This window comes from Condylura cristata, unplaced genomic scaffold (assembly GCF_000260355.1).
Source record: "Condylura cristata isolate star-nosed mole 26May11 unplaced genomic scaffold, ConCri1.0 scaffold00031, whole genome shotgun sequence".
Classification (NCBI taxonomy): domain Eukaryota; kingdom Metazoa; phylum Chordata; class Mammalia; order Eulipotyphla; family Talpidae; genus Condylura; species Condylura cristata.
In genome coordinates, this window is record NW_004567132.1 from 7384927 (window position 1) to 7410681 (window position 25755).

The following is a 25755-nucleotide window of genomic DNA, read 5'->3' on the forward strand; positions in this document are numbered from 1 at the left end:
TGTGCATGGGATTTTGGTGATGGCACACAGGTGACATGGTGATAAGAAACCCGTGGGGATTACAACTGAGATGGAAAAAAAAATTTACAAAATGATGTAAAAATAAACTGTTATAAAATTTTAAAACATTATAAAATAGCTCTTTAATAAAAGTTGTGCAAATGTATGTCAAATAGCTTTCATACATGTTATCAGTAACAATTTTAAAACCAATTAAAATTATAATTCATAAAATTCATTAAAATGTCCAGAAGGTAAGAGAGGAATGCCCCCTGAAAGAATAGACAAAGATAGAAGAAAAACAAAGTAAAATCATCAACCAAAAAGGTAAAATTCTGATTTAAAGTTCCAAAGAGGCCCTTCCTGGTGGCACAACAGGTTAAGGACACAGCACTGCTTCAGTGTGAGTTTGATCCCCGGTCCCAGAGGTGACCCACATGGCACAGGCAGACCTCTCCTAACCCACCTGCTGCTCCCCTCAACAGTGTACTTCATCAATCTGCCTGCTATTCTCCCCTCTCTAGTCTCTAGTGAATCCTCTCACCACCCCTGCACCTCTGGCCTATATCCCAGTTCTATATGCATAAATAATCTTTAAAAAAAAAAGGCAAAGCAAAAGAAAATTCAAGGATGATTTGAAGAGAAGATAACTGTTTAGTAACCCTAGTTATCCTAGTGAGAATTCAATACAGATAGGCAATGCCAAAGGAAATTAGGGGAGAAGATTTAATCACCTAATTATGAATAAAAATATAAAAACTAGTACTGTAAGAAAGGTTGAAAAGTTTGTAAAGAATTAGTGATCCACATCCCGAAAATCAGTCAAATCAAAGGCAGGGTAGTAAACTCCAAGAAACTACAAAGGTAACAAAAGTTAAGGATTTATATCTTTTAAGATTAAAACAGAAAAAAAGACCCACAGAACCTTTTTTAGCTCATCACTGAGCAGTATTTTCAGTTTTAGAACTACTTGAAAAACTGGTAAACAAAATTAAAAGCAGGGAGTAAACACTGAAATCAAAGATCAGAAACAGATTCAGACTACTCCTGAAATTAATAATGAAACAATAGCAATATAGTATTTCAAAATACAGGTTAATATCAAAACCAATAACTGAAAGAGCTGAAAACGGAATTGGGCTGAGGAAGTAAGACAAAAGATTTTATTATAGGTCTTTTCCTATCATTTGGCCTATCTATACATGATATATAGATGTGCCTATACATCAATATCATACATACCCTCCTGCTATTTCAGTTCTTATTTTCTTCTCAGTACTTCCCTTATATTACCAGTCGGAAAACTCTCTATCACCCAAGCAGAGTGCTACATTCTACTTTTATAACCACCAGCTAAAATACCTATCAATATGTGAATAAAATTATAAATGTTACAAACTGTGTTTTCTAAGCTTTACTTTATGTACCATTAATTCGTACTTCTTTCTTTTCTTTTTAAGAGAGCCCCCCCCCGGCTCGGTGATGCAACATAATGGTTTGTTAAAGCACAGCACTGTGAAGCTAGCCAAAACCTCTTCAGCACAAGTTTAATCCCCAGTCAAGGAAGTGACCCACATGGCATAAGTAGACTTTTCCTGTCTCACCTGCTGCTCCCCTCAGCAGTGTACTTCGTCAATCTGCCTCTGGTCACACTTTCTCTGGTGAATCCTTTCACTGTCTCTGTACATCTGGCCTGTACCCCAGTTCTGTATGCAAAAATAAATCTTTAAAAAAATATTTGTTTATGCATACAAGAACTGGGATACAGGAGGGAGGTGCAAGGAGTGAGAGACTTCACCAGAGACAAAGGTGGGAGCAAAGCGGACAGATCTACTGAAATACACTGCTGAGGAAAGCAGCAGGTTTAACAGAAGAGGTCTGCTGTAGCGCCATGTGGGTCAACTCCCTGGCTGGAGATCAAACTCAGGCTGCAGCCTCTGCGAAGTTTCATGTGCTGTGCTACATAACCCATTGTGCTACGAGGGAGGACCCTCTATTTCATCTTCTAAAATAAAGTTTAACAATTTTAATTAAAATAGTTGTTTATGAAGCTTTTTCACAATGTTGTGCCATGTTCTTTGTTTATTAGCTTCACCAGAGAGTAAGTGAGACCTTATACAAATTTATTTGTCATAGTCATCTAGTACGCATGTAATTAAGTATAACTGGAACTCACATAAACATGGCTCCAGCATCACACTCCTAAAACCACATTTTGGAGATGTAAATAGAGGCAGAGGGTCTCCAGAGTTTTGGGGCAAAATCATTTAAACTTTCTGATGAAACCTAAAACTATCTAAATTTCATTTATAATTCATTCCCATCCACAAACTCAAGATTAAAAATTTCTTATACAGGAGTATAATGGACCAGGAGAGAAAATAACAAAAATAATGAACAACCGTATACCAGAGACATTTTGCGGGGGTGGAGTGGGGAATGGGATCAAAAACAGGGGTGGGGGGGTGTGGAGGGAAGTGCATGGGATTATGGTGATGGCACACGGGTGACTTGGTGATGGGAAACCCGCGGGGATTACAACTGAGATGGAAAAAAAAAATGTACAAAATGATGTAAAAATAAACTTATAAAATAAAATAAAATAAAACAACTAAAATTAACTTCACTGTTACCACCCTTAAAATGTTGCCTGATTAAAACAAACCTCTTAGAGAGTCATTAGAATAGGGATAAGCAAAATGAGGTTGGCCGAGAAGCATTAGGAAGGGAGACTTATGGGTGAGGGCCATGAACTGACGGTGACAGAGGAGCTTGGGCTCTCCAGAGTCCTTATATTCTGCCATATTTTGTATGTGTTTAGCATTCTTATATAGTAAACAATTGCTTAAAAATAAATTTAAAAAAAATTCCTGATACAGGATTAAAAGTATAAAGGTAGGCTAGGATTGGGAAAAATCTAATTCCCACCTAGCTCCAATAACAATCAGTGTTAAGACATTAGGTAAGCATTTCAAGATTTCATTTTAACTGAGTGCCACATACATAAATCCTGAAATCAGAATTAGCTTTGTCCTAGATACTAACTGTAGTTACAATACATAAATTTTAATTGGTTTAAGTGCAATATTTATCAGCAAATCATTTAGATCACTGACATTAATTTTACATCATAAACTCAATATTACAAAATATCCAGTTACATATCCAGCAACCACTACTAAACTTGGTCAAAAGAGATCTGACAGGTCTCTTTGATATCAATATGGCACATTATTTTAAATAGCTAAAGTCTTTTTTAAAAATAGGAACATACATATATATGTTCTACTTTTACCCAGAAGATGATGGAGGAAAATAAAAGTTATTTCTGTAGTGCAAGTGATAATGTGACCTTCAACTAAACTGATTAACTCTACGATCTAACAAGACTGTGTGCCTTACAACACTGATTTATGTATCACTACATTAAACATTCTCATTGATCATTTCACACAATGCTTCAATAAACTTTACCCACCAAAACTTTAGAAGGACTAAGAATTTTAAACTGGATAGGGTTAAAGTAAAAAGAAATTTTAGCCATGACCAGCTAAAATCAACTTGGGAAAGAGAAATTTACAAATCCTTTTGGAAACCTTAGTTATATTAATGATCATGTTCCCCTAAAGTTTCATTCTTTATATTCTCAATACATGTATTATTTCAAAGCTGGTCTAATATACACATGGAAAAGGGCTTCCAGTTGGGTCAAAGTGACCTCTACTGCATACTGCTTTCTGTTAAAAGGTTAACTTTATTATAATTACTAGCTATGCCATAAAATTTCTTTAACCTTTTAAAATAATTATTTTTCAGAATTACAATTACTCTAACTATAGAATTTCATCATCCTATGTTCCTAAACAATAAAGGTGAAGTTAAAAAATGAAATTTTATTCTCATGTTTCAAAAACAAAACAATTAACAGCCCCCAGAAAAGATGATTCAATAAACACTGATCAACTATCCACAGTGACAAAGAGTCAATACTCTCCATCCTGAAACAGAAAATCTGTTAATAAACAATGCCAATTTAAAATGTAGCTCACAAGGTTAGTCTTCAAAATACTTAAAGATGCATACCTCTGTGTCCAGGAATTGATATAAGCAAATATTTTGAGAGTATGTTCCTTCCTGAGCTGCAGTCCATCACCACCTTCTATATCTGATACTGAAATAAAGTAGGAAAAAAAATAAAATTTTATAAAATGAATAAATAATGCTGAGCCAATACTTTAAACCAAAAACCTCATTTTGAAATACAAATATTCAGATAAGATTTTATTGATTTCACAAAGGAAAATAAAATATTGGTTTAATTAATGACTTATTTGAGCTTAGAAAATATTTTTAATCTGGCAGAAATAAAAAATTCTTAAAAGCATACAGCCGTGCAAGCAAATTCTTCCTGAATCAGGAAGAAATAAAAAGCCTAAACAGTTTGATTATACAAGCAAAAAAATTGAAAACAGTAATCAAAAAATGCCCATAAGTCAAAAGCCTAGGACCATTAACCTTCAAATACAAATTAATACCTATCCTGCTCAAACTCTTCCCCGAAACTAAGGAAGATAGAATGCCCCAAATATTCTATGACACCAACAGTCTCATATCAAAAGAAAGAGTGTCACACAGAAAAAGCAAACTACAGACCAATGAACCTGGTGAACAGATGTAAAAATCCTAACACTACATACCTCAACAATTAAAAGGATCATTAAGTGGGATTTATTCCTGGGACACAAGGATGGTACAACATACGCAAAAGCCATCAATGTAATTCAACATATTAACAATCTAACAAAAGTCTGTCCCATTTCTATATGCAAAATAACAAGTGAGAAGACAGAGAAATCAAGAAAATAATCCCACTTAACATTAGCATCGAAAAAGTATTACACACCTAAGGAGAAACTTAAAGAAGGTGAAGACCTATTCAAAACAAAGACTAATGCTAAAAGATATAGAACACATGGAAATAGAAAGATATTCTATGCTCATGGACTGGAAGCATTAACATAAAAATGTTTTTCTTATTTAAAGCAATTTTGCAGATTCAATGCAATCCCTATCAAGATTCCAAAGGACATCTTCAAAGAAATAGAGCAAACATTACTGGAGTTTATATAGTTCCAAATAATCAAAGCAAATCAAGGCCACAGTAATCAATGGTGTATGATAATGGGACACAAACAATGGCTAATAAAACAGGATTTAGAGCCAGAAATAAATTCACACTTACATGGAAAGTTTATCTATAACAAACAAACCAAACATATACACATTAGAAAGGAAAAGTCTCGTCAACAAACCATACTGGGAAAACTGAATGACCAAATGCAGAAAAATAAAACAACTGTCTCAAACCATACTCAAAATTCAACTCAAAATGGGTATAAGACTTACATATAAGACCAGAATTAACTAAATTCTGGCATAGGCAAAACACTCTCCAACACTGGCTTTACATTGATGTCTTTGAGGATTTGATTCCAATAGCAAGGGGAAAAAAATAGGACTATATAAAATTAAAAAGTTTCTGTAAAACAAAAGAAACAATTTAAGTAGAACAACAACAAAAAAATGAATACTGAATGGGAGAATGTATTTGCACATCATGCACCTGACAAGGGGGCCTACAAAGAACTCATAAAATACAATAAAAAGACAATCAAGAACCCAACTGAAAAAATGGGCAGAAGAGCTAAACAGACATTTCTCCAAAGATGACATACAAATGGTCTATAGGGCACATGAAAGATGTTCAATATCACTTTATCAGGAAAATAAAAATCAAAACCACAATGAAATAAAAAAAAAAACAAAGTAAAGGACAAATGTTGGCACAGATATGGAGAAAAAGGAACATTCAAGCACTGTTTCTGAGAAGTTACACCATACTCTATGGAAAACAGTATGGAGATTTCTCAAACTATTAAAAATATGACCCAGTAACTTACCTTCTTGGCATTTATTCAAAGAACACAAAAATACTAATTTGAAGGGATATATATACTTTCGTGTTCATTACATTGCTATTGACAATAGCCAAGTTATGGAAACAACCTAAGTTCCCAATGACAGGCAACTGTATTAAGAAGATGGGGACTTCCTGGTGGTGCAAGAGGTTAATTCTCAGCACTATGAAGCCACAGGCATCCACTATAGCATGAGCTGGAGCCCCAGCCAGGGAACTGACCCACATGGTGCAGAAGACCTCTCCTGTCTCCCCTGTTGCACACCTCAGCAGATATTTCAGTCAATCTACTTGTTATACTCCCCACTCTTGTCTCTGGTTAGTCCTCTTATCCCTGGCACCTCTGGCCTACATTCCAGCTGAAAATAAACACAAAAAATAAGTCTTTAAAAAAAAAAAATGATGTGGTATATGTACAGTGGAATACTTTTAAGCTATCAAAAAAAAAAAAAAAAGAATTCCTGCTATCTGTAACCACATGGTAGGAATTGTAGGGGATTATACTACATGAAATGAACCAGAAGGAGAAAGACAAATGTAGGATGACTTCATTCGTATAGAGAAACCAAAACAAAGGAACTGACATACCTAAACCAAAACAAGGTCTAGACTCCAAACTTGAGGCCACTGGAATGGGGATAGAAACTAACTGCAGAGGCACCCAAAAGTACACAATTAAGGCCTATAAAGGGACTCTCTCTGGTGGGGCAAAGGGTTAAAGCACAGCACCATGAAGCTATCTGCAGCCACTGCAGCAGAGCTGAACTTTGGCCAGGGAGGTGACCCACATGAGCAGACCTCTCCTGACCCACCCACTGCTCCCTCAGTAGTATATTTCAGTTGATATGCCTGTTCCCCACTCTGTCCCCAGTGAATCTTCTCAACCTCCACCCCCACACCTCTAGCTCTACCTCAATATGCATAAAAAATCTTTTTTAAAAAAAGGCCTACAGGGGCCCTCCCTTGTGGCGCAGCAGGTTAAAGCACAGCACTAAGAAGCTTAAGCCACTTCTGCATGAGTTCAATTCCCACCTGCCCCGGAGGAGATCCACATGGCAAGGCAGACCTCTCCTGACCCGCCCGCTGCTCTCCTCAGCAGTGTACTTCGTTGATATGCCTGTTCTGCTCCCAGCTCTGTCTCTGGAAAAGGTACTGTGAGAAAAGGTACTCTGTCTCACCCTTCGCATCTCTGGTCTGTACCCCAGTTCTATATGAATAAATAAATAAATATTAAAAAGAATAAATAAAAGGCATACAGGCCCTCCCTGGTGGCACAGCGGGTTAATGCACAGCACTGGGAAGCTAAAGCCACTTCAATGAGTTCAATCCCCACCTGCCCCAGAGGTGATCTACATGGCGCACCAGACATCTCCTAACCTGCCCACTGCTCCCCTGAATAAATAAATCTTAACAATAAAAATAATAAAGGCATACAGATGCTCTGGAGTGAATGGGGTATGGTGTTGCACACCTGAGGGACCGTGAACTGATTCCTATGGATCATATACAATGACATAAACAATGTTACCTCAAATAAGGTTTTTGAAAAGATTTATTTATGCATACGGAACTGGGATACAGGCCAGAGGTGCAGGCGCGGTGAGAGGATTCACCAGATTCAGAATGGGGAGCAGAACAGGCCAGCTGATGAAGTACACTGCTGAGGGGAACAGCGGGCAGGTCAGGAGAAATCTGTCACATCATGTGGGTCACCTCTGGGGCGGGGATTGAACTCACGCTGAAGTGGCTTTAGCTTCTTAGAGCTGTGCTTTAACCCGCTGTGCCACCAGGGAGGGCCTAGAGAAGATTTTTAATATATGTAATTTTGAAAGAACAATTTGCCAATTATTCTAGTATTGTCAACATTCCGAATCTACCCTCATATGCTTCATGATGCTGCAACCTGTGAAGTACATTTTTATTTCTAGTGAGCTTCTTATTAAGCTTCCTCTACTACCTACATGGTACTACAAGATTAGAAGACAAGAAGCTAGTGATTTGTTAGCTTGCTGTTTAAGAAACCATCATTCAGTATTATGAGCAGTACTCTGATTCCAGTCTCCAACTTCCAAGAACCATTCTCACAGTACCTTTTCCAGAGATACCAGGCAGCACCCTTTTTTGCTGATTCAAAGGACCCACCTTTAGGTTACTAGATTTTGATAATCTCATTTCATGTACCCCATGGAATCTTAAGGTAAAATGGGTATATCCTGCAGTTACCATTCCCTCATCACCTAGCTTCTTCAGAAGTCCAATATAACAGTCACTGGGTGACAGAGCCACCTCCTTTTTGATCTTTAAACCTTTCACTGCTGCATAATTTCTTCTGTTCAATTCCCTAAAGACCATGACTGACTCACTGGCACCACAAACAATATGTAATACTATAAAAGGAAGCTAGAATTACTCCTAAGTAAAACTGCAAGTGAATAGTTTGATTAATGGTCCAAATTAGTCTTCTAATGCAAAATGATTATACAAGATAGATTCAGCGAACTTTTCTACAAAGGATCAGAAAGTCAGTATGTTAAAGCTTTGCAGTCCATACTGTCTTGATATAGCAAGGCAACTGTGCTGCATTTTAAAAGCATCCATAAACAATATATAAACAAATGGCATGTTACAAAAATAGCTGTCCAGACTAGTTATCTGAGTCTAGTTCAACTCCATGCTAGATAAGTAACACCCAATAAGTAACTCACAGTACTAAAATGTTCACTGTGTCTAGAAGCATTCATTTATTACTTGTTAAGCACTCTATATGTTAAATACTAGCTATAATGTTTAATGAACAAAGAAGGTCCCCACCTCATAGAAAACAAGTCTAGTAATAAAGATCAAAACGGTAAATAAAAGTACTGTACACATTGTCACAAACAAGGAAAAAAAGCACATTATTGGCAGCAAATAATTTGCATAACCCACCTAAGAACAGGAGTCCGAAAGATCACCTCTAAGGAGGTGATATAAGACTAGAATGTTAAAAATTCAGACATTAAAATGAGAAAGATTAAAGCATTCTAAGTAAAGAAGTTCATGTTTGAGGCCCCCCCCCCCCCACAGCGGTGCAGGATTAAAGACAGTGCTATCAAGCTATCGCTAGCCACTGCAGCACCAGTTCCATCCCAGGCCAGGGAGCTAACACATGGCATAGCAGACCTCTTCTGTCTTGCCCACCAGCTACTCTACTCGCAGTGTATTTCATACATCTGCCTGATCTGCGCCCCACACCATCTCTGATGCTAACACATGGCATAGCAGACCTCTTCTGTCTTGCCCACCAGCTACTCTACTCGCAGTGTATTCCATACATCTGCCTGATCTGCTCCCCACACCATCTCTGATGCATCCTCTCACCCCTCCACACCTCTGGCCTATACCCCAGTATTTGTATGCATAAATCAATAAAAACCTTTTTAAAAAAAACCTGATGTTCAAAGAATATCATCAGGGTAATGTGAAGGGAGATCCTTAAATAATCTACTGTGACTACAAGCCAAGAATACCAGTTCAGATAGGAAAAGGTGAATAAATTTTTTCAGGTAAGATAATTCCAAGGTGAGGAGACGAAACATGTAATTTACACTTTATTTACATAGAGTTTAAAGAGTCCTAAATATCTTAAACCAGAAAGATGAGATTGTTGGAAAATGAGGCAACTCAAAGTCAGGTGTATTATGTTGAAAACATGTAAAAGCATTATACTGAAAACATGCAATAAGCTCTGTACAGGTATATGCTATAAAGTCACATATGCATTCCTAAGAAACTTAATGTGGTACAGAACCTTGCACTGAAGAATAAGGCTGAAACAAACTACTCAAAACATATGAAACTTTATCTCCAATACATTAACAAAATCATTAACAACTGTGATTCAAATTAAAAATATTAACACAGCTATATGTGTTACTATTTACATCTAACCAGTGCCAATGAAAACCTTTCCTGGTTTTAAACCATGAGGGTCATTCTTCCTCTTTTGACATGAAGGCCTAAGGGTATTCAAAGTCTAATAAACATAAGTTCCCCAAAATTAAATATGATATATAACCATTCTCATTAGTCCACCATTTTAATGAGTTTTCATCTTCTCACACAGCTTTACAAAGTAGAAAATGTAGCTGTCCTTGAAGGCATTAAATTGATACACAAAAAGGCACTTCTGAGGATAGTCAGCTACTGTTCTTCATATAGTGGGAATCACAAGAAAGCTTGTCTGGATCACTGTAAAACATTAATGCAAAATTTCATGTGAACCAATAAAGATGTTCCATTATATTAACATTCTATTTAGTAATTACATTAATGAGTTTTTTGTTTTATTTAACAAATAATAAATATTGAGGCTTATTGGCACACTACCCCTTCAGAAAGGCTAGTAGTCTCAAGTAGCAGTTTGGAAGATTCTTCTCTAAAGTACTAATGATATAAGAGGGGTTAAAAAGAAAAAAATTACCTTGGCTAGGTAAAGAAAGAAAAGGCATAGACAAAATTATAGACCAAACAAATGAGTAACAAGGTAATAGCGCCTCAGTCCCTGAAAACCAAAGACACAACTGCTCATCAGGGAAAAGATTATGACAACAAAACCTAGCAACCGTGACAGATTAAGATAAATGGGGGCTAAAAAGGCAACCACTAAAATCAAGCTCTTGGTTTATATGATTTCAGCAAGAAGAGAATACAATGCAATCCTGGTTTTCCTTTCCCTGCATGAAAAGAGGCAACAGAATGGCTGCAACCCTATCCCTTCCCTAAAACAAACTACAAATGGCATACATTCTGGGGGGGGGGGGGGGGGCATGGAGCAAATGTAGTCAGACATCCATCTCCAATACAGGCCCACCTAAATGTTCACCAACACAAATTTTCCAACTGATTCCATTATTTCCACCAATAATTAGAAAAATAAGAGAAAGACATCTTATCAGGGTCAAACAAACCAGAGTTCTCCAAACTGACAACAAATATATCCACTGATTAAAGTAATATTGGATGATCTAGCCATAGCAATTAGATGAGAAGGAGAAATTGGAAAGGAAATAATGACTTCTGTTCACAGATGACATTAACTTCTCTACAGAAAACTGTAAAAATTTCACACCAAAAAAAGCAAAAGGGAGGGCCCTCACCAGAGGCACAGGAGGTTGGATAAGCTGGCCAACGCTGCTTCAGTGTGAGTTCAATCCCCCGCCCTGGAGGTGACCTGCCTGCTCTCCCCTTCAATACATTTTGTCATCTGCTTGTTCTGTTCCCTACTCTTTTTGTGCTGATTTCTCTCCAGCCCCTGCACCTCTGGCCTGTACCCCAATTCTGTATGCTTAAATCTTTTTTTTTAAAAAACAGAAAAGCAAAATGGCCCTCATGATGGCATATGGGTTAATGTCTCTGTACTATCAAGCTATGGCCAGCCACTACTGCTCAAATTAAATATCCCAGCCAGGGAGCTGACCTACATGGCATGGCACACCTTTCCTGACCTGCCCAGTGCTGCCCTTAGCAATTACTTCAGTTCCTCCACCCTGTTCTGCTCTGATGGATACTGTCACCCCCACACACTTCAGGACTGTACTCCAGCTCTAGTATGTATAAATAAATTTTTTTTTTTTTTGCTTTTTTTTTTGAAGGGCCCTCCCTGGTAGCACAAGTGGTTAAAGTGCAGCACTGGAGCAATCCCTGGAGGTGACCCACATGGCATGTCTCGCCCAATGCTCCCCTCAGCAGTGTACTTTTGTCAGTCTACCTGTTCTGCTCCCCATTCTGTCTCTGGTGAATCCTCTCACCAGCTCTGCACCTCTGGCCTATACCCTAGTTCTGTATGCATTAATAAATTAAAAAACAAAGAAATAAAGAAGTGGATGGTGTAACAGCAAGCACAATCCTCAGGTGAAAACAAATGGACAGGATATATTACCCAAGGGTCTAACTGATAGCTGTGATGTAAATTTTACACCAAGAACAGCGATAAGCATTATCATAGATACTCTAACAACTTATCAGAAGCAAAAATTCTTCAGGTCAAAGGTGCCAAAACAATCTTATATAAAGATATAAAGGGAAAGTCAAGTGAATCCCTGGCCTTTGCCTTTAACTATTAGAAGCCAGTTTAAAAAAACAAAAACAAAAAAAAACCTGAAATTTCAGCAGTGTCCAAAGAACAGGAACAAGATAGGTCCTACAGAGAACCGTGGTCAGTAGGAAATTTAGTCAATGAAGTCAACTCAGGTTAGTGAAATGGCTCAAATAAGTACAAAAACCTTCAGAGACAAGTACTATACACTATCCCTGGCTTGAGTAGTTCCTAGAGTATACAAGGAACTCTTTTAAAATTCTTTAGTTTTAAAACAAGAGTTTTAAAAGTAACCTTTTTTAAAGATACAAAAACACTGATTCAAAAAGATACCTGCACCCCCATGTTTATTGCTGCTTTATTTACAACTGGAAAAACATGCAAGCAGCCCAAATGCCCAAAAGTAGATGACTGGATTAAAAAGATGTGGTACATTACAAAATGGAATATTACTCAGCAACAACAACAACAACAAAAACCACATGTCTTTTGCAGCAACTTGGATGGAGCTGGAAATGATCATGCTTAGTGAGATAAGCCAGAAAGAAAAGGAAAAATAACCAGATGACTTCACTTATAGCAGGAGTATAACGGACCAGAAGAGAAAATAATAATAATGAAATGTCATATACCAGAGACATTTTATGAGGGTGGAGTGCAGAATGGGATCAAAAACGGTGGGGGGGGGGCCCTCCCTGGTGGCGCAGCGGGTTAAAGCAGGGCACTGAGAAGCTAAAGTCACTTCCACATGAGTTCGATTCCCGCCTGCCCCTGAGGTGACCACATGGCGTGGCAGACCTCTCCTGACCTGCCCGCTGCTCCCCTCAGCAGTGTACTTCGTTGATCTGCCTGTTCTGCTCCCCACTCTGTCTCTGCTGAATCTTCTCACCGCCCCTGCACCTCTGGCCTGTACCCCAGTTCTGTATGTACAAATAAATAAATCTTCACAAAAAAAAAAAAAAAAAGAATGTGGTACTACATATACACAATGGAATATTACTCAGCAGCCAAAAAAAAAATACATGCCTTTTGCAGCAACATGGATGGAGCTGGAAAGGATCATGCTTAGTGATAATAAGCCAGAAAGAAAAAATACCAGATGGTTTCACTCATAACAGAAGTATAAAGGACCAGGCGAGAAAATAATAATAATAATGAACAACTATATACTAGAGACATTTTAAGAGGGTGGAGTAGGGAATGGGAAAGGGGGAGGAGTACAGTGGACTATGGTGATGGTACACCGATGAATTGGTGGGAAGCCTAAGGGGATTACAACTGAGATGGAAAAGGGCACAAAATGATGTAAAAATAAACTAAACTAAATAAATAAATAAAAGGTTAAAAAAAGTAACCTTTTAAAGACTAAATAAAGCTGGCGCTCCCTGGGGGCTCAGCAGGTTAAAGTGTAGCACTGTGAAGCTTGCTGCAGCTGCTTCCTGCTTCCATGGGTTCACTATCCACCCTGGAGCTGACCCACATGGCACTGCAGACCTCTCCTGTCTCTCCCCACTGTGCCCCTCATCAGTGTACTTCTCTCATCTGCCTTGTCTGCTTCCCGCTCTGCCTCTGGTGAATCCTCTCACCGCCCCTGCACCTCTGGCCTGTACCCCAGTACTGTATGCATAAACAAATATTAAACAAAAAAAACTAAAGCTTGATTTTTAAATCTATTAAACCAGGCTTTCTTTAGCATAGGATATTTTATTATGGCTAAGGCCACTGACTGGAGTCCTGCATTTAAAAAGAAATGAAAGCAGTGAACTATCATTTATTTCTATTCCAGGTTTCTGTTGTTGAAGTTTGAGCACTTAAGAGAATGTGCAGAATAATCTAAACGCAGAACACCAAAAGTGGGTTAGCTAGGCCTCAGGTCTTTGGTGTGAGTCACTGCAGTGATAGTGCTGAGATTTAATCCTTAAACCAATAGGGAGGCCCAAGAATGGCCCAAAAAATATATATGATCTGTTTCACCTGATCGTATATAAGAAAACCTCAATTACTGATAGCAAAAAACAAACTCAAAAAGCAACACACTAGTGGGGGACCTCCTTGGTAGCTCAGGAATTTAAAGACAGTGCTATCAAATGCTATCTCCAGCCACTGAAACACAAGTTCAATCAATCTCGTGTCCACCAGGGAGGTGCTGACACACATGGCCCAGTAGACCTCTCCTGTCCTACCTGTTGCACCCCTCAGCAGTGTATTTCAGTACATTTTCCTGTTCAGCTCCCCACTCTCTTCTCTCCCACTGCACTTCTGGCCTGCATCCCAATTCTTGTGATGCATAAATAAAGTCTTTGTAACAAGTACTCTCTCTGGGCTAAAAGTGATCAGGAAAAAAAAATAGTTTTTTGAAATCAAGCCAAAAAAAGGATACATGTGTGATTCAAATATACCAAAACACCTACTATTTGGCAAATTCAACCAAAACCAGGCACATTCACATTAGTGAAAATAATCTGATGATAGTTATAAAAATTACAAATATAGGGGCCTTCCCTGGTGGTGCAGTGTGTTAAAGCACAGCACTAAGAAGCTAAAGCTACTTCTGCATGAGTTTGATTCCTGCCTGCCCCGGAGGTGACCCACATGGCGTGGCAAACCTCTCCTGGCCCGCCTGCTACTCCCCTCAGTAGTGTACTTCAACGATCTGCCTGTTCTGCTCCCCACTCTGTCTCTGGTCAATCCTCTCACAGCTCCTGCACCTCTGGCCTGTACCCCAATTCTGTATGCACAAATAAATCTTTTAAAAAATTACAAATATAAAACTGAGTGATTACTCTTTAGCATCTTTTTTGCAGCACTTTTCCTCATCCAAAATAACATTCACAGATATTCAACACCAAGGTTCAGAGTAATAGAATGCAGAAAAGGTAACAAGAGTAACAGAAAAATCTTCAATGTCTACCAAAAGACAAGTTAAATACATCTTGACAATGAAAAGCTATACATCAGGAAAATTAAGTGGAGGGGAGGGGAGCTCTTTATTAACATGCATGAAAACCTACGATAAATGAAGGAATATAAAAAGTTTAATTACATGAATTTATGGTACTAAAAAACACTACTTGCTCACCCATCAAATGTTAAAATTTTAGATCACTGCTCAAAAGCTTATGAATAAAGGAGGAATGTGGGGGGGGAAGAATATGACATATCCTGCCTTCTTTAACAATAATTCAAAATAAGTAAGCAGGTACAAAAGAGTTTCTCCTTATACAGATAGTTCAGCTAATAATGAAAATGAAAGGATTAAAGCACCACCATTTTACAACAGCATATTAAATAAAAGACCTAACCTAACCAACAGTTACTGACAGTAACTTTATTATAAAAACAGTAACATATTATGTGCTCCCATGGAAGAATACAGCACACCCTGTAACAGTTAGCCAATTATAATATATATTTTTTATTAAAATTCTAAAATCAGTATTGAAGTTATAGAAAAAGAAGAGAAAAATGCTACATATTTCTACAAGGATACAATAAGCAAAAGACTGGAAACCCTCTATGGGACAAATGAGACATGGAATCATATCAAATGAGCGGCTTGTTTCTTCAACAAATAGCAAGGGAAAAAAGTAGGGAAGAAGATGAGCCCTCCCTGATGGCACAACGGGCTAAAGCACAGCACTGAGAAGCTAAAGCCACTTCAGCATGAGCTTGAACCCCAGCCCCGAAGGTGAACCACATGGCACAAGCAGACCTCTCCTGACCCACCTGCTGCTCCCCTCAGCAGTGTGCTTCGCCAGTCGGCCTGTTTTGCTGCCCACTCTGTTTTTGGTGAATCCTCTCACTGCCCCTGCACCTCTGTGTACCGTACCCCAGTTCTGTATGAGTACATAAATAAATCTTTAAGAAAAATTATATAGTCACTCTAACATGGATTTCTACTCAGCAATAAAAAGCAACAGACAATGGAATACTATTCAGCAATCAACAAAGATGTATTAATGCCACTGGTAGCAACACAGCTGAAACTTAAAGGGATTATGCTCAGTGAAGTAAGTCAAAAAAAAAAAATACTGGATGGTATTATTTATAGGAAGAATATAGGGGATCAAGGAAAAAATACTACTACTACTACTAACAACAACAAAACAAAACAAAAACAGACAACTATAAACAAGAGACATCCTGCAGGGGCAAGGGTGGGGGAGGAGGGATCAAAAACGAGGGCAGGAAGAGCAAAAGGGCTATAGTGATGGTGCACAGGTGAACTAGTGGTAGAAATTCTATGGAGACTACACATGAGAAAAGAAAGCAAACATTCTAAGAAAAAAAATATTTTTTTAGAATTTCAAATAAATTTTTAAAAAGCAACAGGCAACACACTCTCTGATAAGCAGCATGAATTACTTACAACCATAAGCTAAGTGGGAGAGAAAATGTCAGCTACAACTAGTACATACTTTATCTCCATTATAATAAAGTCACACAAAAGATGAATCCAAGTTTGGGTGTCATAAAGCAAATCAGCGGACAGTGATGTCATTAAAACAGCAAAGTAAGAAGTCTTCTACCAGCACCCTGCCAAACAACAGTGACATTCACCCAGGGAAAAAAGTGCCTTTGTGGGAGTCTGGGGGTCCAGCAGACATGTCCCATCACCCCACTGGGAATAACAACAACAAAATCATTTTACCTGCAAAGCCAATCCTCTCCCCACCCCCAAAAAAGGGTACAGTACAGTACTAAGACTTTGTCCTCTGGTTTCTGGTAGGAGGAAATTGAGAAGGTCTGATAAGCATATTCTTCAGGATACTGCCAAAGAAACTCACTTCGTTCTCACTCCACCAGAATATTAGAGGATGCTGCAATAACTAAATGACAGGTAATGGCAGGGCTCTCAACAGACTTCAAAGGGACACTGATCTACTAACAACAAAAAATACTCCACTCATGAGATACCTCATAAAATGAGGGTCACTCAAGGAGCCCCGCAAATGCCAAACAAGCACCCCCATATTCCATGTACCTCATCCACACACCCACCCCACCCAATATTTAGGTCACTTAGTGCAGTTCATTAAGGGTAGGGAGAGCAAGACTTCGCACACAATTCACACAAAAAGCAATCCTCTGCAGAACTCAAAGAAAGCACATAATTAAGAATTCAGTACAACCTTAAGGAAAGCTCACAGGATGTGGTAAGCACTCAACCCAGCTTTGCAAAATTGAGAGGTTTACATTTTAAGATTACAGCCCCCAAAAGGGAACAAGAAACATGGAACAGGCACATTGAAAGGTTTGAGAACGTCTCATATTCTATAATTGTTTCATCAGGAAACCAGTCAGCAAAGGCTGGCAACAAAAACAATAACTTGAACATGAAAAAAATCAAGGAACCTTACCACTAAAGGAACACAATTTCCCAGTAATCAACCTCAAAGAAGTGGAGATGTGCTGTAAAACAATTTTACTTCAATAAAAGAAAAAAAAAAAAGATTAAAAGAGGGAGAGCCTAGAATGGGAGAAGAGTGGAATGCCTGACTGGTGAAACTCAACAAAAATAAACAACCCCATTAGAAAATGGGCACAAGAGTTAAAAAGGCACTTCTACAAAGAGGAAATGCAGATGGCCAACAAGCATATGAAAAATTGGTTCAACATCACCTGTAATAAGGGAGATGCAAATTAAAACCACAATGACATATGACCTCACCTCAGTGAGAATGGCACATCTTTAAACAATGAACAACAACAAATGTTGGCGAGGATGTGGAGAAAAAGGAACTCTCCTGCACTACTGGTGGGAATGCAAACTAGTACAACCACTATGGAAAACTGTTTGGAGGTTTCTCAAATTGCTAAACATGGAGCTTCCATATGACCCAGCAATCCTACTCCTACGTATCTACCCAAAAGACACAAAAAACACTGATTCAAAAAGACACCTGCACCCCCATAGTCACTGCTGATTTATTTACAATTGAGAAGACATGGAAACAACACAAATGCCCAAAAGTAGATGACTGGATTAAAAAGATGTGGTACATATACACAATGGAGTATTCAGCAACCAAAAAAAGGAAACATATGCCTTTTGCAGCAACATGGATGGAGCTGGAGAAGATAAGGCTTAGTGAAATAAGCCAGAAAGAAAAGGAAAAATACCAGATGTTTCACTCATAGCAGAAGTATAATGCACCAGGGGAGAAAATAATAATAATGAACAGCTATAGAACAGAGACATTTTATGGGGGTGAAGTGGGGAATGGGATCAAAAACAGTGGGGGGAGGAAAATGCACTGGACTATGGTGATGGCACAGGGTGATTTGGTGATGGGAAACCAACGGAGAGTACAACTGAGATGGAAAAATGCACAAAATGATGTAAAAATAAACCATTATTTTTTTTTAAATCTGTAATTGGTTCAATTAAAGATTCAAGAGTGCTTTGAAGGTGCAGAGCAAGCTACAATAAAACCCAGGTATTTCAATAAAATCAGAAAAAATACACAATAAGAAAATTTTCAGCAGAGGTAGAAACAAGAAACCAAACAGGAGCTGCTCTGAAGTTTAAGAGATCAATGAAAGAAATAAAAATACAACAGAGAACATCAACAGCTTGATTCCCTAAAGAATATAGATGAAAAAAGTCACAACAAATACCATCAAAGAAAGGGCCTCCCTGATGGCACAAGCCTTAGTCTCAGAATTGTCAAGCTACCAATAGCCATTGTGGCATGAGCTCAATCCCCAACTAAGGAGATAATCTACATATGGCACAGCAGACCTCAGACCTCTCCTACATCTCCTGCTACTTCCCCCAGCAGTGTGTTTTGAAGATACGCATTTTCTGCTCCCCGCTCAGTCTCTGGTGAATCCTCAAACCCCCTGTACCTCTGGACACCACCCCAGTTCTTATATGCATAAATAAAAATAAATCTTAAAAAAAAAATACCAGAAAACCAAATTAAAAGGCAAGGTCAAAAGAAGCATACACCATTATCAGTTTTTATTAGGATTTACCCCTGAGATAAAAGGGTGATTGAACATACATATTGACATGGTAAGGAACTCCAAGTAAAGTGGGTATAGAAAGAAATACACCAACATAATAAAGACAATTGATGATAAGACCATAGCTAACATCATATTCCAAAGGTTGAAAGTCTTTCCTTATGATCAGAAACAAGACAAGAGTGTTTAGTCTAACTATGTCTTTTCAATATTGTGTTCAAAGTCATAGAGCAATCAGGCAAGAAAAACAGCAGTCAGCCAGACCACAAAGAAAAGGAATAAGGCCCTCCCTGGTGGCGCAGCAGGTTAAAGCACAGCACTGAGAATCTAAAGAGGCTTCCGCCTTCCGCATGAGTTCGATTCCTGCCTGCCCCGGAGGTGACCACATGGTGTGGCAGAACTCTCCTGACCCACCCGCTGCTCCCCCAGCAGTGAACTTCGTCGATCTGCCTGTTCTGCTGTCGATCTGCCTGTTCTGCTCCCCACTGTCTCTGGTGAAGCCTCTCACCACCCCTGAGCCTCTGGCCTGTACCCCAGTTCTGTATGCACAAATAATAAATCTTTAAAAGAAAAAGAAAAGGAATAAAACTGTTTGCGGGGCCTCTCTGGTGGTGCAAGAGGTTAAGACACTGTGAAGCTATCCACAGCCACTGCAACACAAGTTCAATCCCCCACCAGGGAAGTGACCCACATGGTACAGCAGAACACTTATGCCTTGCCCACTGTACCCATCAGCAGTGTATTTCAGTCAATCTGCCAGTTCTGCTCCCCACTCTGCCTCTGGTGAATACTCTCACAGCCTCTAGCCTGTATCCCAATTCTTGTATGCATAAATAAATCTTTGGGGGAAAAATTCCAATTATCAATTTTTCAAGGAAATAAAAGCAATCCTAAAATTTCTATAAAAACACAGACATCAAAGTCAAAACAAGCACAACAGCAAACAATGCTAGAGGTACAACACTATTTAAAAGATGTAATAGGGCCCTCCCTGGTGGCACAGCATGTTAAAGCCAAGTACTAAGAAGCTTAAGCCACTTCTGCATGAGTTCGATCCCCGCCTGCCCCGGAGGATATCTACATGGCACGGGAGACCCCTCCTGACCCACTCACTGCTCCCCTCAGCAGTGTATTTCGTCAATCTGCCTGTTCTGCTCCCTGCTCTGTCTCTGGTGAATCCCCTCCACATCTCTGGTCTGTACCCCAGTTCTGTATGAATAAATAAATCTTAAAAAAAAAAAAAGCCATAATAATCAAAACCGCACAATACCCACATAAAAAAATACATACCAGTCAGTATCAGAAAAGGCAGTAAAAAACTAATGCATATATGACCAACTATTATTTAACAAGGTAGCTAACAACACTCACAAAGCATTCTTAAATACAAGTGATGGAAAAATTGGCTATCAGCACACAAAAGTATGGGACTGGACTGTTAATCTTAAGACCATAAATAAAAATTAACTCAATTAAAATACCAGAATGTAAGCCCTGAAACCAAAACACAGGAAAAATGTCTCGACAGTGGCCTTGGTTAACTTTTTGGATGGGACACAACAGCACAAGTAACGAGCAAAAATAAACAAGTAGAAATACATCAAGCTTCTAAAAATCAGTGGAATGTGAGAAAATAGTTGCACATCATATATCTCATAAATGGTTAACATACAACATAGGGCCCTCCCTGGTGCACAAAAAGTTGAAACACAATCATATGAAGCAATCCACAGTCACTGCAGCTTAGGTTTAGTCCCAGCCAGGGAAGCAACCCACATGGTGCAGCACACCTCTCCTGACCCACCAATTACTCCCTTCATCGGTGTATTTCAGTACATCTGCCTATTCTGCTCCCAACTGTCTCTGGTGATTCCTCTTATCCCTCACCCCGGAGGCCTGTATCCCAGTTCTTGTATGCATAAACAAAATCTTTTTAATAAAAAGAAATACAGTGATGAGGGGGAGCAGTGGGTGAGACAGGGGAAGTCTGCTGCACCATGTGGGTCACTTCCCTGGCCAGGAATGGAATACATGCTGCAGTTCTGCTCTTTAATCCCTTGCACCAACAGGGAGGGCCCAAAAATGTGCTCATTTTTAAGTTAAGTAGACATGTATCCAAAGACATACCAAAGCCAACCGTTTGAGAAAAAACTCAAAGTCACTAGTAGGCAGGGAGATACAAATCAAAACTACAATGAGTCACTGTTAGAATGGCTATTATCAAAAAAAGGCAAATTAACAAGTGTTAGCAAAGATATAAAGAAAACAAAACCCTGGTGCACTGTTAATAGTAATGTAAATTGTACATGAAAAACCCGAAAAACTCCACAGAGAAACTAATCAAAACCATCAACCAGTTTAGTAAGGTAGCAGGATATAAAATCAACACACAAAAATTAGAGGCCTTCCTACACACACACACACACACACACACACACACACACACACACACACAATCAGAAGCCAGAAATTTAAAAAGAAAAATCCCCTTTACAATTAAAACAAAAAGAATCAAATACCTGGGAGTCAACCTAACAAAAGAGGTAAAGACTTTTACAAAGAAAATTACAAAACACTGTTAAAAGAAATTCAAGAAGACACCATGAAATGGAAAGGCATGCCCTGCTCATGGATTGGGAGAATTAACATCATCAAAATGGCCATCCTACCAAAGTGATAGACAGCTATAACACCATCCCAATAAAAGTCTCAATGACATTCTTCAAAGAAATTGAAAAAACAATGATGAGATTCAGACAAAACCACAAAAGATCTCAAATAGCCAAAACTCTCATGACTAAAAAGAACAAGAATGGAGGCATTACAATCCCAAACTTTAAACTATACTACAAAGCCATCATAATCAAACTGCATGGTACTGGAACAAGAACAGACATACAGACCAATGGATTCTAACAGAAAACCCAGATATAAACTCTCAGGTTTATGGGCAGCTAATCTTTGACAAAGGAGCAAAGAAGATACAATGGAACAAAGAAAATTTGTTCAGCAAATGGTGCTGGGAAAACTGGGAAGCTACATGCAAAAAAAAAAAAAAAGAAAAGAAACAAGATCACTACCTCACACCATACACAGAAATCAACTCGAAGTGGATTAAAGACCTAGACATAAGAATGGAAACCATAAAATACCTAGAAGCAAAGATGGGTCAAACACTACACGACATACACTTCAGCGACATCTTTAAAGACAGAGCACCCAACGCCACAATAGTGAAGGCAAAGATAAATAGATGGGACTACATTAAGTTAAAGAGCTTCTGTACAGCAAAAGAGACATTACAAAAAGCAGACAGCCAGCCCACTAATTGGGAAAACATTTTCTCACGCGAAAGTAGTGATAAAGGACTGATCACAAAAATATCCAGAGAACTGATGAAACTCAACAAAAATAAACAACCCCATCAAAAAATGGGCAGAAGAGCTAAAAAGACACTTCTCCAAAGAGGAAATGCAGATGGCCAACAAGCATATGAAAAAATGTTCAACATCACTCGTAATAAGGGAGATGCAAATTAAAACCACAATGAGATACCACCTCACCCCAGTGAGAATGGCACATCTTCAAACAACGAGCAACAACAAATGTTGGTGAGGATGTGGAGAAAAAGGAACTCTCCTGCACTGCTGGTGGGAATGCAAACTAGTACAACCACTATGGAAAACTGTTTGGAGGTTCCTCAAACTGCTAAACATGGAGCTTCCCTACGACCCAGCAATCCCACTCCTAAGTATCTACCCAAAAGCACAAAACACTGACTGAAAAAGATACCTGCACCCCCATGTTTATTGCTGCTTTATTTACAATTGGAAAAACATGGAAACAGCCCAAATGCCCAAAAGTAGATGACTAGATTAAAAAGATGTGGTACCTATATACACAATGGAATATTACTCAGCAACCAAAAAATAAATAAATAAATAAACTCATGCCTTTTGCAGCAACATGGATGGAGCTTAGTGAAATAAGCCAGAAAGAAAAGGAAAAATACCAGATGGTTTCACCTATAGCACGAGTATAATGGACCAGGTGAGAAAATAACAATAGTAATGAACAGCTATACACCAGAAAAATTTTATGGTGGTGGGGAATGAGATTAAAAACAGTGGGGTGAGGAAAATGCACTGGACTATGGTAATGACACATGGGTGATCTGGTGATGGGAAACCCACAGGGATTACAACTGAGATGGAAAAATACACAAAATGATGTAAAAATAAATTTTTAAAAAATAGTAATATAAATTGGCAGTCACTATGGAAATAGTACAGAGGTTCCTCAAATATAGTAAAGATAGCTCTCTTAAGTTTCACATTACTCTTGGAACTGTTAGATGCACCCTCACCACTGAGAAAGACAACAGCAAGTGGCCAGCAATTTCAGCATCCATGCAAAGGACTACATATCCATCCAAATGTATATGGCCAAGGTTGACAAGGTAACAGGCTGATCAACAGGCATTTAAAAGTCCATGCTATCTGTGGGGTCACTGTAAGATAAGTGAGGTGATTATAGTCTACAACTGCTCAAGAAAGAGCATCATCTAAGTACTTCTGATTGAAGGAATCATGGATATGGAACTATTTGTCATTAACAGTGACAATCAAAAAAATATATATATAGCAAAGGTGGGGCTCTTTCAGGTAGTGCAATGGGTTATAGGACAACACTGTGAAGCTAGTCGCAACTGCTTCAGCATGACTTCGATCCCTGGCCAGGGAGGTGACCCACATGATGCAGCAGACCTCTCCTGTTTCACCCACTGCCTGTCTCACCCACTGCTCCCCTCAGCAGTGTACTTCATCAATCTGCCTGTTCTACTCCCTTCTTTTTCTCTGGTGAATCCTCTCACTGCACCCGCACCTCTGGCCCCAGTTCTATGTGCATAAATAAATAAAAAATCATTTTAAAAAATAGCAAAGGGAGAATTATTATAAATCAGCAATCCCACTTCTGTTTGGGCATGTGTTACTTAACAAGAGGGATAGTTTCTGACAAGTGTATTGTTTTATCAATGCCAGAGTATAACTGATTTTGGTTTTGTTTTATCAATGCCAGAGTATAACTGAACAACCCTAGATGATACAGCCTACTACAAACCTGGGCTACATGGTATATAGCCCAATGGGACCACCACAATATATGCATTCTATTGTTGACCTAAACATCATTACATAACTCAACTGTATAAATCCAAAGAAAATACAATCACCAACAAAGGAAGTATCAGCACCCATGTTCAATGAGGCGTTATTTATAATTATCAACACAGAAAAACAGATTTTGGAACCTAATGTACAGCATATGTTACAACATGTTGCCCATAGTTAATAATACTGTATTATACAATTCAAAGTTGCTAACATTAAGTCTTACATGTTCTCAACACACACACAAGTTATTATGTGATGACTTTGATATTTTAACTAATCTTATTGTGATAATCGATTTGCATTATATGTTTATCAAATCATTGCCCTGTGCATTTTATATTTATCCAATGTTATATATCAATTATATCTCAATAAAGTGGGAGGATAATAGCACTTCAGCAAATACAGGATACAACGTTTGTACAAAGTGTTCAACTGCTGTACAAAGTGTTCAGTGGGTCCTCCCTGGTGGTGCAATGGGTTAAGAGGCAGCACCACAAGCTGGCTGCTGCAGCCCTCCAATGGGCGCTCCCATGGGCCCTCCAGGGTGGCGCAATGCAATTGGTTATGATGTAGCAACGCAAACGGGCTGCAGCCCTTCAGTGAGAGTTGGATCCCCAGCCCTGGCCGGGACCCACATGGCACAGGAGACCTCTCCTGTCAGCCCACTGCTTCCCTTAGCAGTGTCAGGGCTGGGGACCCACATGGCACAGCAGACCTCTCCTGTCAGCCCACTGCTACCTTTAGCAGTGTATTTCAGTAGATCTGCCTTTTGAGCTCCCCACTCTGTCTCCAGTGAATCCTCTCACCGCCTCTGGCCTGTACCCCTCCAGCTCTATATGCATAAATAAATAAACCTTAAAAAAATTTTTTTAATAAAGGACAAGTAAATACTGTAAAGGACAAGTAAATACTGGGGGAAATCATCAACAGGAAAACCACACTACAGGAAATCTTAAAAGAAAAACAATCCTAAGCAAAATTCCAGAAGGGTAAAAAGGAGAGAAGCATAACCAAAAGGGGGAATATGGGTAAACCTAAATGAACATTAACTTTATAAAATGTCTTAAGAGTTTTGGCCCTCCCTGGTGGCGCAGCGGATTAAAGCACTGCACTGAGAAGCTAAAGCCACTTCCGCATGAGTTCGAATCCCGCCTGCCCCGGAGGAGACCACATGGCGTGGCAGACCTCTCCTGACCCGCCCGCTGCTCCCCTCAGCAGTGTACTTCATCTACCTGCCTGTTCTGCTCCCCACTCTGTCTCTGGTGAAGCCTCTCACCATCCCTGAGCCTCTGGCCTGTACCCCAGTTCTGTATGTACAAATAAATAAATCTTTTTAAAAAAAAATGTCTTAAGAGTTTAAAATACATAATAATATTCTAATATAAAAACAGAAGCAGAGGACCTCCCTGGTGGCACAGAGGTTAAAATCTCAGCACTATCAAGCTTTTGTCAGTCACTGAAGATAAGTTCAACCAAAGATCTAACCCACATGACACAGCAAACCTTCCCTACCTTACCTCTCTACTCCCCTCAAGAGTTTATTTCAGTAGATC

General features: G+C 38.9%; 1 protein-coding gene across 1 annotated transcript in view; it reads right to left on the reverse strand.

Annotated features, from left to right (window-relative positions):
- USP34 (ubiquitin specific peptidase 34) overlaps positions 1 to 25755 on the reverse strand; it is a 216771-nt gene that overhangs the window by 170797 nt on the left and 20219 nt on the right. The window contains exon 2 of the mRNA XM_004691429.2: positions 4084 to 4171. Within this exon, the coding sequence (XP_004691486.1) occupies positions 4084 to 4171 (88 nt within the window). The remainder of the gene's footprint in view (positions 1 to 4083; positions 4172 to 25755) is intronic.